Source organism: Peromyscus maniculatus, chromosome 16 (genome assembly GCF_049852395.1).
Source record: "Peromyscus maniculatus bairdii isolate BWxNUB_F1_BW_parent chromosome 16, HU_Pman_BW_mat_3.1, whole genome shotgun sequence".
Classification (NCBI taxonomy): domain Eukaryota; kingdom Metazoa; phylum Chordata; class Mammalia; order Rodentia; family Cricetidae; genus Peromyscus; species Peromyscus maniculatus.
The window spans coordinates 38,566,572-38,583,431 of NC_134867.1; the positions used below are offsets into that span (position 1 = coordinate 38,566,572).

Consider the following 16,860-nt stretch of genomic DNA (forward strand, 5'->3'; position numbering starts at 1 on the left):
TGGAATTACAGTCTCAGGGGCGGAGATGGGGGATCCTTATTGGTGAGCTGGGTTTATCAAGAGACCCTGCCTTGAAGAGAAGGTAGAAGAAAGATGGAGGAAGATTCCTGACATCAACCCAGGGCCTTGACACTTAGGCACAAATGCACACCTGCATGCCTACACCTATGCACCCCCACATGAACACACACACACACACACACACACACACACACACACACACACACACACGCGCGCGCACACACACACACACACACACACACAGGCGCGCGCACACACACACACACACATGGCACACACACACACACACACACACATGGCACACACTCATAAAAAAAACCCCACGAGCTGAAATAGTAGGGACACATATCTTTATTGTTTTACTGTTTTAAACAACACACTCACAAGACAGAAAGCAAAGCATGTACATACAGAGTGACTCAGCTGCCTGGCCCGGGTGCACCCGGAGCATGGACACACACAGCCAGAACAATGCCAGCCTGGCACCGGCAGAAGAGCCTGGGTGCTGAGGGCTGTGGGCTTTGGCAGTTTTCAGTGCCACTCCATGCTGTGGAAAACGCCTTTTAATAACAACAGCGCTACAGAGAGGCCACAGCAAGCTCGTGTTTACCACTCCTAAGCTTCTACAACAGCATGTGCAGGGGGAGAGCCTCGTCTATTTGTACTAGAAGCTGTTTCACTCTGGTACATCTGGACACGTTTACACCTCAGTGCTCGACACGGTTTTTCTCACTTCTTATTTCAAGGGAATCAATTGTCGACTTTGGTAAATAAGTTTTTCTAACTTTACCACAGGCTTTGACCTTGTTGAGGTTAACTGTTTTACTGACAGACTTCTCACGTGATTGAAGACAGGAAAGAGTCAAGGAAAAACAAAAAAGGATGAATTTCCCTGTTACATCCAACTTCAAATCATATGGCCATATGGTATGGCATTGTTATTCTGGAAATAAAGACATAAATAATGTTGTGTAATAATTTAAAAATAAATATCCAGGCTAAAATAAATACTGAACAATTTAGATCTGTAAATTACTTATATGCTTAAATATGAACTGCCTTTAAAAACGGAAATAAATTTGGTTTACTATATCACTAAATCCAAAATCACTTTAGTTTAAGTGTGTTGAGTTACACATATAATTCACTCAAAAGCAAAGTAAACATTTAGTTCTTATAAGCAAATTGTTTCTCTGACTGCCTTTGTTACTGGGGCAGTGTGAATACACAATATTCAGAAGCTGCTTGTCTTTTACACACAGTTAGCTTCAAAGCAGATGCTCTGCATTCTGAGCAGGGCTTCACACCTACAGCCACGTCACAGACACAGTAACACTGGATGACAACTTAGGGAACAGGTGAACAACGCGCACACTTGTATTCACGTTTGCTGAGTAGCAAGCAGTTCTGTGGTTTCTTTATTGGTTTTTCCAATAGCAGCAAAATGCAGTTACTAATAGCACAGATACAATACTTTGACCAATAACACTCACAATGGTTGATAACAATTAAGCCCAGAGGGCCACATTGATTTTTTTTTTTTTTAACAGCCAAACTTCAGTTCAGGTTTCTCATAAGGTTGGTCAATAAATAGTGGATACTTCTTTTCTTCCAGAATCTAAAGAGAAACCCATTTGGCTTGGCTTTTCATTTCATTTCTGCTCATCGGGTTGCTTCTTGGTTCTTTTCCGACTTTTTACTAGGGAGAAAAGTACACAAAGATAGGAACAGAGTCTTCCGGTTATAACCTGTGCAACATTGCCAGTAAGAAACCCGCCAAGAGCCCCCATGCTAAACCCAAGTTCTATATCAATTTAGCTTTCTTACAGTTTGCCCCTCAAGGGCGCTGTTCCCATCTCTGCACCGTCAGCAACCATATTGACTGTTCCTGCATTGACAAGCTAACAAGAGCGAAAATGAAAACCGTCTCAAGAGCAGATGAGACAGCTCTGAAGAGATCTCGCAGGGTGCTGGGAGTAGGTAGTCTGTGCGGGTAAAGTTCTTCCTTTCATGGGGGAAGATTCTTGTGGGGGACATCTCAGTTTGATGATTAGAAAGAGACAGACCATCTTCACCAGGAGTCTTTCCTTTACTCCACTAGTGTGTCTAATTTTCAAACTGGGCTAACTATAGTTTCCAAACTCCATGAACAGAATGAGACAATGTTCATTTCATCTTTGATTGGCCATGAGAGTGATTGCTAAGCTAACCATGGGCCTAGATACAATTTGGGGATAAAACAAATTAAATTATTACTAAAAATCAAGAGCCGACATACAGATGTTGCTTTCTTAGAGACCACAGCGGGCATCGACAGCTCGTGTGTGATGAACCGTGGGGCTCATCCTGGACTGCTGTCGTGAGTGGACATCCTGTGTCACTCATGACTCATGTAGCACTGCCGAATCTCTGGACTTAAACATGTCTGACTTCCTGCTAACTAGAGAGGCTGCAACACTGGATTGTCCTTAGAAACAAGCTGTAGCCTTGGAACAATGGCGATAGGTTAGGTCAACTCTGCGGATCACCTCTGAGAAAAGTGATGACTGACACACTGTGGCAGGCCGGGGCAGAGGCTAGCGATTCCCTACTGGCTCTCCTGGGAGCCCAGGAGGAAGGCAAACACTTGTGTTTGTGTTCAAAACACAAGTACGTGGTTATGTGGTTACGTTATTTATTTATTTTTTCCAAATAAGAAAAAATTATATACAAGGTTTGGAAAAATCCTGTTATCGGCTCAGGTTTCCTGATTTTCAATTTGTTAAATGCAATTACACAGATAAACTCCTGTTGCATGTAGAAACTCAGGAAGAGAGTCAAGTGCAGCTCATGCAAACACTGGAGTTAAGTGTGAAATGGAACAGCTGCACCATGCCGGGATTCCACAGTAACAGGAAGAGTCAGAGAAGTCATTTCTCTTACCACACGTCATCAAGGGGAGAATGGAAAACTGTCCTCCGATTAGAGGCTGATGAAAATGGGGAGGAGCAGAGCAGAGGTTCAAAGAAAGGCAGGGTCCGAGTCACACAGAGACCCCCCACCCTGCGAAGCGCAGCGAGGAGGAGACTGGTCTCGGAGGACTAAGACAACGGAACAACCCAGAGGAGCGGTTCCTGGAGACAGCAGGACACGAGGAAAGACAGAAGGGGCGGTGACAAGGGGACACACAGCTGGACATCAGCGAGATGGCTTCTGCAGGTGCAGGAGATGTAGGGCAAGCTGGCGGAGTCAGGGGAGGGCACTGTGAGAAGTAAACAGACCCGGGAGAAACCCCAGAGAGGGAACCCTGAGAGAAGTCTAGAAAAAACTGAAGCAGTGGCGAAGAACGTCTTTAAGGGAAGTGATTCAGAGCATGAGGAGGAAGGAACAGGGCAAAATGTGCAGACCGCCCATGCGCGGGACACAGGGTCAGGAGGAAGGGACAGAAGAACAGTCAGGTGTGCACCACCAGCTGCTCAGAGGACAGCAGGGCACTCAGAGGACAGCCGGACACTCGGCTGCTGACAGACAGACCAGGGTCGGCAAAGCTGAGACCCGGTCCAGCTTTGCTGAACGCAGGGAAGAGGTCTCATCCCATCTAAGAACACAAGCCTGAGTCCGAGCCCACTCCTCTGAGGCATCTTCATACACAGTATGCCCACAGCTAACACAGAAAGAGAGGCAAACTGAAGGCTTGAAAGAGCCACTTCAGACAAAAAGAGAAAGGAAAATGTGTACAGCAAGATTATGAAAATGAATATGAAACTGGGCTAACGTTTGTGTAAAACAGTGAGATTCAGCAGCAGGCTGGGCCTCATGGCATTAAGAAACTGAACGTGGTACCCACTTCCCAGGTTTGCCTCTGTGCTGAGACCCATGCTAAGTGGTGGGGAGCAAAAATGCCCTGGAGGCAGAGAACCTGCACTGTAAACAGCCCTCCACTTGAAGGCCGAAAAACACACCCCACTTAGGGATTTCTACTACGAGACCGTGGGCCTTGTGTAGAAAGGAGAGATCATATTAGAAATTTCTGAAATTGTGTTCATTTTGGAAGGAATGTTAAAGGAGTATGAAAGTGTTGAGTAGAAAAAAATCAGAAAATCCATGGATAAAAATGAAAACAATCAGCACAACTTCAACACTTAGATAACGTTTGTTGATATCACTATTCAACACACACGGCAGCTATTTACAGCTGTGTTCTAAATTTATCAATCACTTCCTTCCACTCACAATTTTGTCCTATGAATAATGAGAACCTGACAATCCATAATACAAGCATTTCACAATTTATCAAATTCCCTTTAGAAGAGCAAAGTCTCCTGGAACAACTTTGAATGTTATCTCCTATTGTCCCTGTCCCCAGGTGGGCTCAAACCACCAGCCTCCAAATTGACTGTGCCAGCAAACTGAGCCAGAGATATTTTAACCAACGCTTTGCTCATAAAGATTGAGTTGAATTTTTAAAGCATCTACTTAAAATTCAGCCTTTTAGCTGAATCTCTCCACTGTCTTCAAAACCTTTCCTCCTGTCAGGTCAAAGGACATTAGTATTTTGAGAAGTGGTTTCACTCATTTGTCCAGAATGGCTTTCAACTCCTGGGCTCAAGTGAATCTTCCACCTTAGAACACCAGTCTCTGGGACGACAGACAAACTCCATCACATCTGGCTACATAAGAATTTTACAAACCATACACTTTCACATGTTCCCTGTTACGGAAATAAAAACAAGCTTCCTACTAAAATATCATCCATGAAGAATGAATGGATTGCACACAGGGACATACATTTAAGAGGTTAACCTACTTCCTTCTATTGTCATAAAAATTATAGTTCCTAAATTTTGAGACTGGCTGTCATTTTGTGATGAAAATATTACCTAATTTAGTTGTGTTACTTTTCAATTCAGATCATGAATCTGATCACTACTAAAGTAAACACTCACCATTTTTATTACTGAATACATTTATTGTTTTACTAACATTCCCTATGTCTTTCACCAGTTTTCTTAGTGATATATTTCTTTTTTTGATGATTTCTTGGAGCTTTCTATATGTAGCAGGTACAAATCAGTTAGGTAAAATTCTTCTCCAACCCAGCTATTATTGAAAAACTTCACTGGTCCATATTTCCATTTTCTAAAATAGCAGTGGGCACCACTTTTTTCATTGCTGACATGTGTGATCTTGAAGTTCCCATCACATAAATCGAAACATCTGTTTCAAAATGATTCCTAGCTGGACACAGGGGCAGGTGGCTGGACTCTCAGGTTCTTAGAAGTTAAGGCAGAAGAACAGCTTGAGCCCAAGAGTCTGAGGCCAGTCTAGGAAACAGAAATGTCCTTCCCCTACAACACAAAACACCACCACCACCTCCACCTCCACCTCCTCCTCCACCACCACCACCACCACCACCACCAAACAAAAATCCTCGAGCAAAACCAAAAATGGTTTCTAATTCCCACATCATACTTATATAAAATCCGTTCCCAGGGTTAATTAATTATTCAATCTAGGTTTTCTGTACAAGTAGATTTACTTATTTTTTTTCAAATGAAAAAGTTATGCTAACTCTGAATCTGATTCTAGAAGATAACAAATGTATGCTTGTGGGTGTAGTTAGGGCTGTAACACCGAAACATTTTTATTTCCACAGACAAACTACTTCTGCCTAAGGAGAAAATAACCCCCTGACAGGTTCCCTCCATTTCTTATGTTTACCCACCCACTACCATCTTCCCAAGGGCCTTTCTCTGAGGTAAACGTGGTGCAGTTGTCCAGTTTAAAACATAAGTCGGGCTTGTCTCCTCAGGGCCCCAGCTCCTCCCATGCCTGGAAGGGCTCTCATCTCTCGGTTTGCAGAGATTCTTGTCATCTCCTGTACCAAGACCTCCACAGCCTGAGTTTTCTATCAACTGCTAAACAACTGATTTTTCTGTTTACAGCCCAGAATTTGGGAGAGAAAGAAAGACTACTCTGGTCGTCTCTTCCTTTCAGGCTGAAGACAGTCTAAGCTATGTTTCTCGGACTCCATCAGCACGTCCTCCAAGGCCACTAACAGCCTCTCGGCCACCATTGACACCTGTCAGTGCTCACTCCAGCAGCTCTCTCTTCTCTGGCCTCGGTCACTGCTGACCAGGGCGTCTCAAGTCATGAAGTAACTTTCTCCCGATTTCCCCTCACTTCCGACTTCTCCTGTTTTCCCTCCCCTGACTTCTGTTGTCCCTCACTTCTGACTCTGCGGCGGATTGTCCCTTACCTCTATCAGGGTGACTTTTCGGGCCGTTGGCTCACTTTTCTTCGCCTGCGGATCTGCTTTGTGTCCTCGGTCCTCCCGGGTGTGCTCTTTGCCCTTCTCGGTCCTACAGGAAGGAGAGATTGTAACCGAGATGCCAGTGAGACAGCTGCTCCGGGGTTAGGTAAGGCGGGATGCAGGGGAGGGACAGAGATGATGAGTGGGGAACCTGAGAAAAACCCCTGCGGGAACCACAAGAGGGACATCCAAAGGAGTATGACAGACAGTGTTCTATCTCAGCCACGAAGGGACGAGAACGAAACAAATTCTGTTTCTGAAGAAAATGTAGATGCCTCGGGAAAACTGGAAAATATTATCAACGTAGATGGAAAAACAAACCTATATTTTTGTAGGGTATGTCTTAGTGAGAAAGGAAGGAATGGAAGATGTTCCTGTATGAGTTTAACACACCAAACTGCAGAAGGCCATGAAGAACTTCATGGTAATTGCAAAGCATACACCATGGTTTGCTGCAGCACAGATTATGTTAGGAAAAAGAGTGTACAAAATGAAAGGAGAGATACTGAGGAACTGGGAGACTAGTCTTTTCTCTAAGTATGTACTGTACGGAAGGAAGGTGGGAATATCCTAAACAGAGCTTTAAAAAGAGAGAGGGCCGGGCGGTGGTGGCGCACGCCTTTAATCCCAGCACTCGGGAGGCAGAGGCAGGCGAATCTCTGTGAGTTCGAGGCCAGCCTGGGCTACCAAGTGAGTCCCAGGAAAGGCGCAAAGCTACACAGAGAAACCCTGTCTCGAAAAACCAAAAAAAAAAAAAAAAAAAAAAAGAGAGAGGAATTTAAAAATCGAGTCATTAGCAGGAATGACAGTGTGTGCGCAAAGCTGCATGTACATAGCTCACGGTCAGGCTCTGGCTCTCAATGTGACTGTGTTTGGAGATAAGGAAGGTGAGTAAGTTCACATGGTTTTATCCAGTTAGGACAAGACCAGTGTCTTCAAAGAGAGAGACACTAGAATGTGCTTGCATGTGAGAGGCAGCCATGGGAAAGTCAGGAAGAGAGGCCATATTTAGAAGCTGTGATGCGCTCCTGAAACTTAGTCCTAAGAGGTCTGGAGAGAGCTCAGAGGGTACCACACTCGCTGCCAAGTCTGACAGCCTGAATTTGACTCCCAGAATCCACCTGGAGAGGAAATAACTTACTCCTTCAAGTTAATCTCTGAATTCCACATATACCATGGTATGCAGAGGCCTCCTCCAAAAATAGAGGAATAAGTGTAGAAAAAAAAAAGTTTTTCAAGTATTAGAAAGGTAAAACATTATTTAAATTGATACTTATTTCACCTAAGAAATCATAAACACACACACATACACACACACACACACACACACACACACACACACACACACTCATGCTTGACACCATAAGTCATTAGGGATAAGGATATACAAATTCAAAGCACACGAGATACTTCTTGTATTGGAATGGCTGAAACTACAGCATAACTCTCTTGCATGCAGGTAAGACTATAAATATGAGATGACATAGAAAATGTATGGAAAACAATCCCAGCCACCCAATTCTAGATATTTCACCCAATAAACATGAATGCAAATATCTATACGACGACTTACACAAATACTGGTATTTGCAGTAGCTCCAAACTAGACAACTCAAGGGTATATTAACAGGTAATGAATAAACAAATTATGGTACTTGAAACTCTGGGAGGAGAGAGAGGTCACTGGTTGTCAAGGGATAATAGTTATAGAGAGGAAGAAATGAAAGAATTGTAAAAAGAATGAGAAATTCTTTAATTGTGGTGATGGCTCATGAATGTCTATGTATATCTGAACTGTAAGTAAGTTATTTATTATATATCAAGTACATTTCACTAAAAGTGTTACAAATACATTTGTAAATACAAAGCCAGACCTATAAAAATACATGTGTGAGTGTTTACTTGTATGGGTGTGTGTGTTGACATGTATGTTGCTGTGTTAGCACTCGTGGGCACATATGAAAGTCAGGGTACAACCTTAGGTGGTGTGCTGGTTAGTTTTATGTCAATTTGATACAAGCTAAAATCATCTGGGTGGAGGGAACCTCAATTTAAAAAGAAAAATGCTTCCCTGAGATGGGGCTGAACATAAGCCTATGGACCATTATCTTAATTAGTGACTGATGGACGGCAGCACTGTGGGTGATGCCATCCCTGGGCTGGTGGTCCTGGGTTCTATAGAGAGTAGGTCGAGCAAGCCATGAGGAGCAAACCAGCAAGCGGCACCCCCCAAGTCCTCTGCACCAGCTCCAGCCTCCAGGTTCCTACCCTGTGTGGTGATGAACGGTGCCGTGGAAGTGTAAGCCAAATACACCCTTTTGTTTGTTTGCTTCAGTTTTATCACAGCGACAGTAACCTGGCCTAGGACAGGTGTCATCCTCAGGAACACTGTCCATCTGCGTAGAGACAGTCTTTCATTGACCTGGTGCCCACCAACCAGGCTGGACTGGCTGGCAGCAAGCCCCAAGGACTTTCTCTCTCCACCTCACCAGCGTTGGGATTACAGGCATGTGCTACCATGTCTATCATTCTTTACATGGGTCCTGGGGGTCAATCTCGGGCTTTGGGGTAAGTACTTAACTGACTGAGGTATTGTCCCAGGCCCAGTTCCGACCCTTTCTCACGAACTCTATTGCTACCGCACTTTCTCCAGGTGTGGCCAAATCTCTTCTGGATACTCTCAATATTATCTTAACAGTCTCTCTGGTTTCATCCTTACCTGCTACCACAGGTCTCTCTCTTCACTCCCTCTTTCCTATCTTCTCTTCGTATCTCTATGATAATAAACCATTTCTGTGCGGATGCAGCATCTGGGTTCTGAATGTCCACCTGCCGCCCCGCTGCCATGGAGGTTTCTCCTGTGTCAGGACACTGGGTGGCCCCAAGGGGCAGGTCAGAATATTAACTAACACTAACCTGTGCATAATTCATAACATTGGCGCCCAACTTCGCCAGGCAATCCCACTGCCTTCTCCTGCCCGCTGGCAGTCTGACCGGCTCTGGGACCTTGTACCACCTGCCGTTTTTTCTGCTGGGGCACCGCCGCCGGGGACTCTTCACCCTACTGGGTTGGTAAGATTCCTCCTTTCCTTCTGGCCATTTCCCCACAAGGGAGGATTCGACTTGTTTGCTTGCTGGTACACGTGTCTTTCGGGCTCTAAGCCCCTTGGCCGGTCCCTATGCAACAGCATATGGAGACGGCCTGGGCCCCCTCAACTCCACGGCCCCCAGCCTTGTTATGACGGTCCGCGGGCTATCTTGCACTGGTTATCATTGGCCCTCACTGACCCTCTGGGACGCTGGAGGTCAGTCTGCTGTGAAAAATGTGGAAAAATGTGCCTACCCCATCCCAGCTACAGCCTCATCACCATGCTGCGCATGCCGCAGCCCGGGGAGGGGTGCCCCTCTCCTGCCCGGCTGCACTGTTACTGTTTCCTGTTCCCCTCCACAGCACCGCCTCTGAGCTCCAAAACATTAACCGTAAAACTTTCCCCCAAAAAACTTTCCTCCATCTTTCTTTCACAAAGTCTATTTCCTATGTGCAAATGGAAATGTAGGATTGATATGGCCATCTATATTTCTTTCTGACTGACTTTTAAATACTTCACTTTATATGTTTCTTATCTGTTCAGTTTATTTTGGAAAAAAAAACATGAACATATGGTCAGGCACCATGTTTGAAAGGGGTGATCATGTGGTCAGGTGGCACTGGCATAAATAAGGGCAATCACGTGGTCAAGCTGCCATCTTAAATAAGGTCAAAATGGACAGGTCATATGACCTCACTGCCATCTTTACTAAGGGCACCAGGAAGTCACTTCCTGATTCAAATTATAGGTGGTGCACCTGGCACATCAGTCATCTGGCCAGGGTAGAGGTCCAGTTGTGGCCTGGCATTCATTCCTTCTTGGCCACTCGTGTGGGCGTGGCTGGAGACGTAAGTACTTCCCTTCAGCAGAACCACATGCAGGTGGTATTGTTATATTATGATTTTAAATTTCAGCTTTTAACATTAATTCAATTCTGATACACTTGTGCCCGGTTTCAGCTTGAAGCAGCTATGGAGAACAAAGTTGTCCTGTGCTCCCTGTTCCGAGGACAAGCTAGAGGGCTAGGTTAAGGATGGAAACCCCGCATAGGGGACAAATTGGCAATCTAATGCCCATTGACATACCAGGAAACTAGACCCAATACTGTCAATTGATATTTATTAATTAAAATGGTTCTGCAATAAGATAAGACACTTGACCTTCTTCATGCATAACAGAAGAGGTATTATATAACATTATGAAATTATTATTTTGCTGGGCAGCCTTTAATCCCAGCACTTGGGATGCAAAGATAGGTGGATCTTTGTGTTGGGGCCAGCCTGGTCTACAGAGCGAGATCCAGAACAGGCACCAAAACTACGCAGAGAAACCCTGTCTCAAAAAACCAAAAAAGAAAAAAAAAAGACAAGAAATTATTATTATTTCTACATAAATGACAGGCCCCTTTTCTCCTGTACCCATTCAGCCTTGGAATCTTTCCCCTGTTACTCTTCTTTGCCTTCTCAGGAGACAGCTTAATAAATTATTATTTCTATATAAGTCATTCAGGATTATCATCTGGCTGTACTCAAAGATCAGCCCCCCGCCGCCTCCCCCCCCCCCCCCCCGTTCTTGCTAACTTCATTAATCAGCTGGGAAACCTGTATATTCAGATTTAAGTCATATATATGCTCTCAAAGTTATAAATACATCTAACAAAGTTTGTTCCCTCAGACTTCAAACAGCTGTAGAGATCTGAGAATATGGCATTTAATATAAAAGCTTTTTATGTGGAGAGACCTGTCAGTTCCTGGCAGTATCCTGTATCTCCTTCAAGAAGATGGATGGCTGAAGAAGAACTTCCATCCGGAAGCTCGTGGCAAGGCTGGCCACGCAGCAAGAAGCTGAGATCCTGTCCAGACTGTGAATAAATGGAACAATGGAGGACCGAGTGCCCCATACTGCAAAGTCAAGGTGGGTCAGTCTCCCCAAATTTCTACACCATAGAAAAAATAAAAATCTATCAGATCTTCTGGGCCTATCAGCTGAACAAGGGCTGCCTTGGGGCTTCTGTCCCCCAACGACCATGGAGAGATTTGGGATTGCTGCCTAGGTAACTAGAAAGTTGTCTCATTTCTTCTCAAATTTATCCTTCTCAGATCTGACTGTGTTTGATGACTAGGGTATCAGTTTAACAGCCCCAATCCCAAGAGTATATATATGCTCTCCAATTACAGACAGGTATTGCCTCATTCACAGACTTCATTGTACAGGACAGACTGATTTCAGACATAACTCCAGAGGTTCAAAGTTTTAATACTGATAAATGCAGCTTTGACAAACTGATAGAACATTGACTACAAAGAGTTCCTAAGAGTCCTTAAATGGATTTTTAACCCTTTTGCCATGATGTAAATCCATTCCAGCTGTCTTACATATACCTACAGGATCCTGGGGAAAAAGTTTTGCTACTGCATCAAGAAATCTGGTCTGATGAAAACTAGTCTTCAGAGCCCATTTCTGAGCCCACCTATTTTTCGAGCGTATTTTGCAGATTCAGTTTTCCCACCTGACCTGCAGAGAAACAGCAGATGCCATGGCGTCTACACTCCTGATTTGGTGTGCCATTTCCCCCCAAGCTCCTGGGACACCGCTGCTGCAACCTGCCTCCTCGGCTTCCTGAAGGAACGTTCCTGAGATCTCCCACCGTGAGTGACCCCCAGGTCCTCCCTACCCGCTCCGCCCTTGGTCAGCCTGAAGCAGTCTCGGGAACTCAGTGCCCCTGTTCCCTGACTTGCTTCCATAACTCACCTCTTTTTATAATAATCAAAATGGACCTGCCCCTTGAAATCTTGCCCCTTGGGGGCCACCCTGCATCCTAACATAAAGAAAAAACTCTCTCTCTCTCTCTCTCTCTCTCTCTCTCTCTCTCTCTCTCTCTCTCTCTCTCTCTCTCACCACTTCCAAGAGTTGTGCATCCCTCAACCCCCCGCCCCCATTTCTCTTTCTCTTCTCTCTTTCTTATCTTCTTCGTCTCTCTAGTATAACAAATCATTTCTGCGTAGATGTGTGTCTAGGTTGTGAATGCCCACCTGCCGCTCTGCCCCTGCATGGAGTGGGTTGCCCGCTAGTCTGCTGCTGCATCTGCCCAGCATGCCAGCATGTTTCTATGCACACTCGGGATACCCTTGGGGTTCCCCGTGCATAGTTCATAACACTAAGGACTCCAAGAAGGGACCCTGATTTCTCCTTATCATTTGGTGATCACTAAGAGACAGATGCCCAAATTCCAGTAACGATACCTTCGCATAGCACTAGTTGAGAAAGAGACAAGCCCGGTGGTGAAGGGCTGGAGACTGAGGTCTTAGTTTAGTAGTGACAGCGATGCTTTATAACATTAGCACCTGGCTTTCCCCCTTGGATCTGTCAGCTATTAAAACAGAGGGGATGGGGAAAGAATTATAAGGTATCTTCCAGATTATTATTCCATGACTCTTTTAAAGTCTCCTTAAAAATGACACATCTCTCATCTGCAGAGTTAAAATACTATCTTGTAGCACACTGCATGGTTTTATCTGGTAATTCCTGTCATTTGAATTTTGAAGTGGAAGATGCGAATTATTCTTCAAATTGTGAAAGCATGTAGCACATTCTAACTTGAAATAGTATGTGTCTGAAGGGAGCCCAGCAGGCATGGTCTGTGTGCACATGTGTGCAGGACACGGGGAGGTACCAGCAGATGCTGTGCTGTGCATGGACGCTGTACCCAGGCTTTCCTGCGACACAGAGCACGTTCACACTGATGACATCCTGGGAACTGACCTCAGAGGAGGTATTTCAAAATTTAGTTTACCTAACCATTCACGCGTATTCAGTTAATGTTATTTCAAAACATCACTCAAAGTAAATGAAAAAGAAAAATAAGCCCTCTGCTGTTTAGTGTGTTGCTATTTTATATAGCATGATTTCTCTGGCTCCAAGACATTTTAAAAGTCTTTTAAAAATCAACTATTTGAAATTTAACTTGTGTGATCACTGTGTTATGAAAAGGGGATATGGATAGATGATCCTTAACAACAACAACAACAACAACAACAACAACAACATTATCTCCCACTGCTTTTTCTCACTGCCAACTCTCTGGAAGGAGAAGTACTTACTGTGCCATGGACTGAGAGCCCAGTCTGGAATCCGGGGACCTGTCCTTACTGAGGGACTGCTGTGAAGAAGGAGAGAAAAACAAACAGTAAGTCAACAGGAGAGAACAGCCCGGTCAGCATCCACACCCCGAGTCCTTTCTGCAAGAAGACAGAACAACACGTCTATGCCCGGCTTGAACGTGGAAGTCTAGCCCAGTAACATCCTCATGCCTACCGAAAACCAAGAGCTAGTCTACCACTCAGTTTCAACCTTCTTTACAAGCAAGGTTAGTTTTCAGATGTTGACCCCCCCAAGAAACAAACCAAAACAAACAAAATCAACAACAACAAACCCCACACAGAAGAACAAAAGGGAGAGGTTGTTTATTAGCTTAAGTTAACACAATACTGTGGTATGTTACTTAAGCTTCATACATCTTTCATCACAGCATCTGTCTGTTCTTGTCAGCGTATCCAGATGTTTTACATTGAGGCTCAACCGCACTGAACGCAGAGATTCCGAATTTGAACACTCTCCATCTTTTATAGTTTTCAGTTAATCTTACTTTATTAACGGCACCCTTGAGGAAAAGATTGAATACACACTTTAGAGGTACCAGCTTAAATTCCGAGTGTTAGATACTTCCTCTGGGATTGAAGCTTTAGCTCCAACCCAAGTTCACTGAGGAAACGGTGTTTAACGTCACAGTACTTTATAATCAACCCAGTGCTGCCATGAAACAGACGGAAAGCGGTTTTTAGAGAGAATTAGATGTTACAAAGAAGATCCATCTGACATTCAAAATAAGACAATAGACTGCTGAATCATGTGCGGATGAAAGATATCTACACAATTATTTCTATTAAAGCCATTCTGAAAACAAAACCGAAAACCAGAATGAAAGAAAAGGAGGGCAGCTTTTCTTTCCACCCTGTTTGAGGATGCCTGCCTTCCCACCTTCCCTCACTCCAGCTCACTTCGCCTCTCCACTTCCCCTTCCCCCTTCATAGTCCGATTCTCAGGACTGTGCCTTGGCCAGCTTCGGCACCAAGTATCTTTCAACAAGCGTTACTGTGCATACTAGAATATTGTAAAGATTTTAAGACAATTGCTTTTCTTGACCATGGTCATGTGTTTACTATCAGGTGGCTTTAAATCAAACATTTAAGACGACATTTAAAGAATGACGAGACGGGGTAAAAGGTGGGTGCGGTAGCAAGTGACCCCAACAACACAAGAACTAATGGCATATTGATTTTTCTTGACTGCTAAAATTGATGAGACTCAGTTAAAATGTACTGAGAAAAAATATAAATATATCCACGGTCAATTTCAAAGTCTAGTCCAGATTCCTGAAAACCCTACCTGCTCTCACCCAATAGCACACACCACAAGCAACAACAAAAAGCATCAACACCAAACTCAGAGAACATTAATCCTCACAGAACTTCCTCTGCCTCTTTATGAGCATGTAAGTTCCAAACACATTAATCAAATTAAATGGGAGGTTTAAATTTTTACCATTCTTTACAAGGGCTAAGTATTATTTCTACCTCTTTGCCCAAGGGAAGTCAGCGCTTTACCAAAAACCATTTGTGTGTTTATAAAACTTGGTCAATGACTGGATTTAATGAGAGAACCAAACATACAGCTCTCATCAGGAATGCTCACCAACCTGTACCCAGTTGGAACTGAGGAGAGGAATCAAGTCAAATCTCCATGTTAAGTCAGTGCTACCCTATATGGGTCTTAGTCTCACTTCTAACAGAGTCTGCTCATGTGAAGGGGATGCTGGGATGCCCTCAGAAAGGTGGTCAGAAATACACTGACGAGTGAGAGAGATAGTAATCAGCATGCACTGTGTGTGTGTATGAAAGTCACAAACAAACTTCCTAAAAGATAAACAACAGATTAAATACTGTCCATGCTGTGTTTCCTGTTGTATTCTTACCATTGGTACACCTGATTCTTTTTTTCTGTGACTCAGAGTAGCTTGGGCTATGTTCAAATCCTATAAATCTTAAGTCAGTAGGGAACCCAGATTTCAGCGCTTTTACACTTATTTTTAAAGGACACTTACTTAATTACTTACTTAGGACTATACTTCCCTCTAAACACCTTTACTCACTCATTCCTTGGTCTCGGCAGCAGCACGCCATATGGGTAGTGAGTCATGGAGGCAGTAGGAGGGGGAGAAGGAGTCTCTGTGAGCGGGTTCACTTTATCTTTCAACAGAAAGCCCCCAAGGCTGGAGTGCAATCAGCCCATAAATGCCCCCCACCACAACAAGGCCCAGGAGCATGGCTGCCCTTCTCTCCCTCCTTTCCACACACACCTCAGTTCTTTTGTGACTTCGTTTCCTCTTCATGGGCACCCTTGATTTGGAGAGGAGGGATGAAGAGAGGAAGATGAGCAAAGCGAAGATGAGGGACGGCAGGACCAGAATCTAGAGACTCCTGCTTCCCAAACCCCCAGCTTCTCTGGGATGATTTTCAACTTAGAATGCAATGAGGCTTAAATATGAAAGGAATGATAAATGGAGTGATTTGAAATGATGTCACTGATTATGTGGAGATTTACCAAAAAGTAAACAACGTACAAACAGTTTTAGAAAAGAGAAACGGGCCATGCAAACAACTCACCGGAATGGATACCTCTATACTTGAAGAATGAACGGAAAATCATATGAATGTTCAATCAACGCACATTGTTGCTGGCATACCAGCATCAGAAAAAGGCAGATTTATGATATAGTAGAGCTTTATTTTACATGCTGTTACACACCCACTGATACATTTACCTTTCCAAATGTTTCATCTCTACTTTGTGGGAATTGTTTTTTTTTTTTTTTCCTTCTCTCTTTTAGAACATAGATTCAAGAGAAGAAGGTTGCCAATGAGGGTTTGGAGGTTAAATTCTAGTCTTGGTTCTGTTAGAAACTTTGTGTGGCCCTAGAAAGCCACTTAACCTCTCTTGGGAATTCTCGTCACTGGAAAAGGAAGAGGGACTCAGAATCCAAGTACGGCTCTCACAGCACCACACTCTTTATTTCTACAGATGAGGAAATGGAGGCCCAGAGTTACCAAGGTTACAGAAGCAGATGGAGGGGTACACCAAGCTTTCTAAAACCGAGTTAACAGTAAAACTAATTTTCAGCACAATTTTGTTTGCAGCCTCAAGTGCAAACACGTAGACATAGGAACATTCTGGTAAAAACTAGGTGTGTATGGCTTGGCACACTCTGCCGCTGGAGCAGGAGATTCAGTGCTTTCAACTGTGGGTCACGGCCCTCGAACTAAAGGGAGGGGCTGTATCACGTTCCTCCACCAAGCAGCCTTGGTGCTAAACCCACCACATCCACACTTTGCACTGTGTTTG

The 16,860-nt window shown here is 44.1% G+C and overlaps 1 protein-coding gene across 4 annotated transcripts in view; it reads right to left on the reverse strand.

The window, feature by feature from the left end:
* Positions 1 to 356: 356 nt before the first annotated feature.
* Ahi1 (Abelson helper integration site 1) overlaps positions 357 to 16,860 on the reverse strand; it is a 148,984-nt gene continuing 132,480 nt past the window's right edge. For all 4 annotated transcript variants that reach the window (XM_042262218.2, XM_042262219.2, XM_015998668.3 and 1 more), the window contains 3 exons: positions 13,503 to 13,561; positions 6,260 to 6,362; positions 357 to 1,720 (listed from right to left, as the gene is read on the reverse strand). In XM_042262218.2, coding sequence (XP_042118152.1) covers positions 1,718 to 1,720; positions 6,260 to 6,362; positions 13,503 to 13,561 — 165 coding nt within the window. In that variant the 3' untranslated portion in view covers positions 357 to 1,717. The remainder of the gene's footprint in view (positions 1,721 to 6,259; positions 6,363 to 13,502; positions 13,562 to 16,860) is intronic.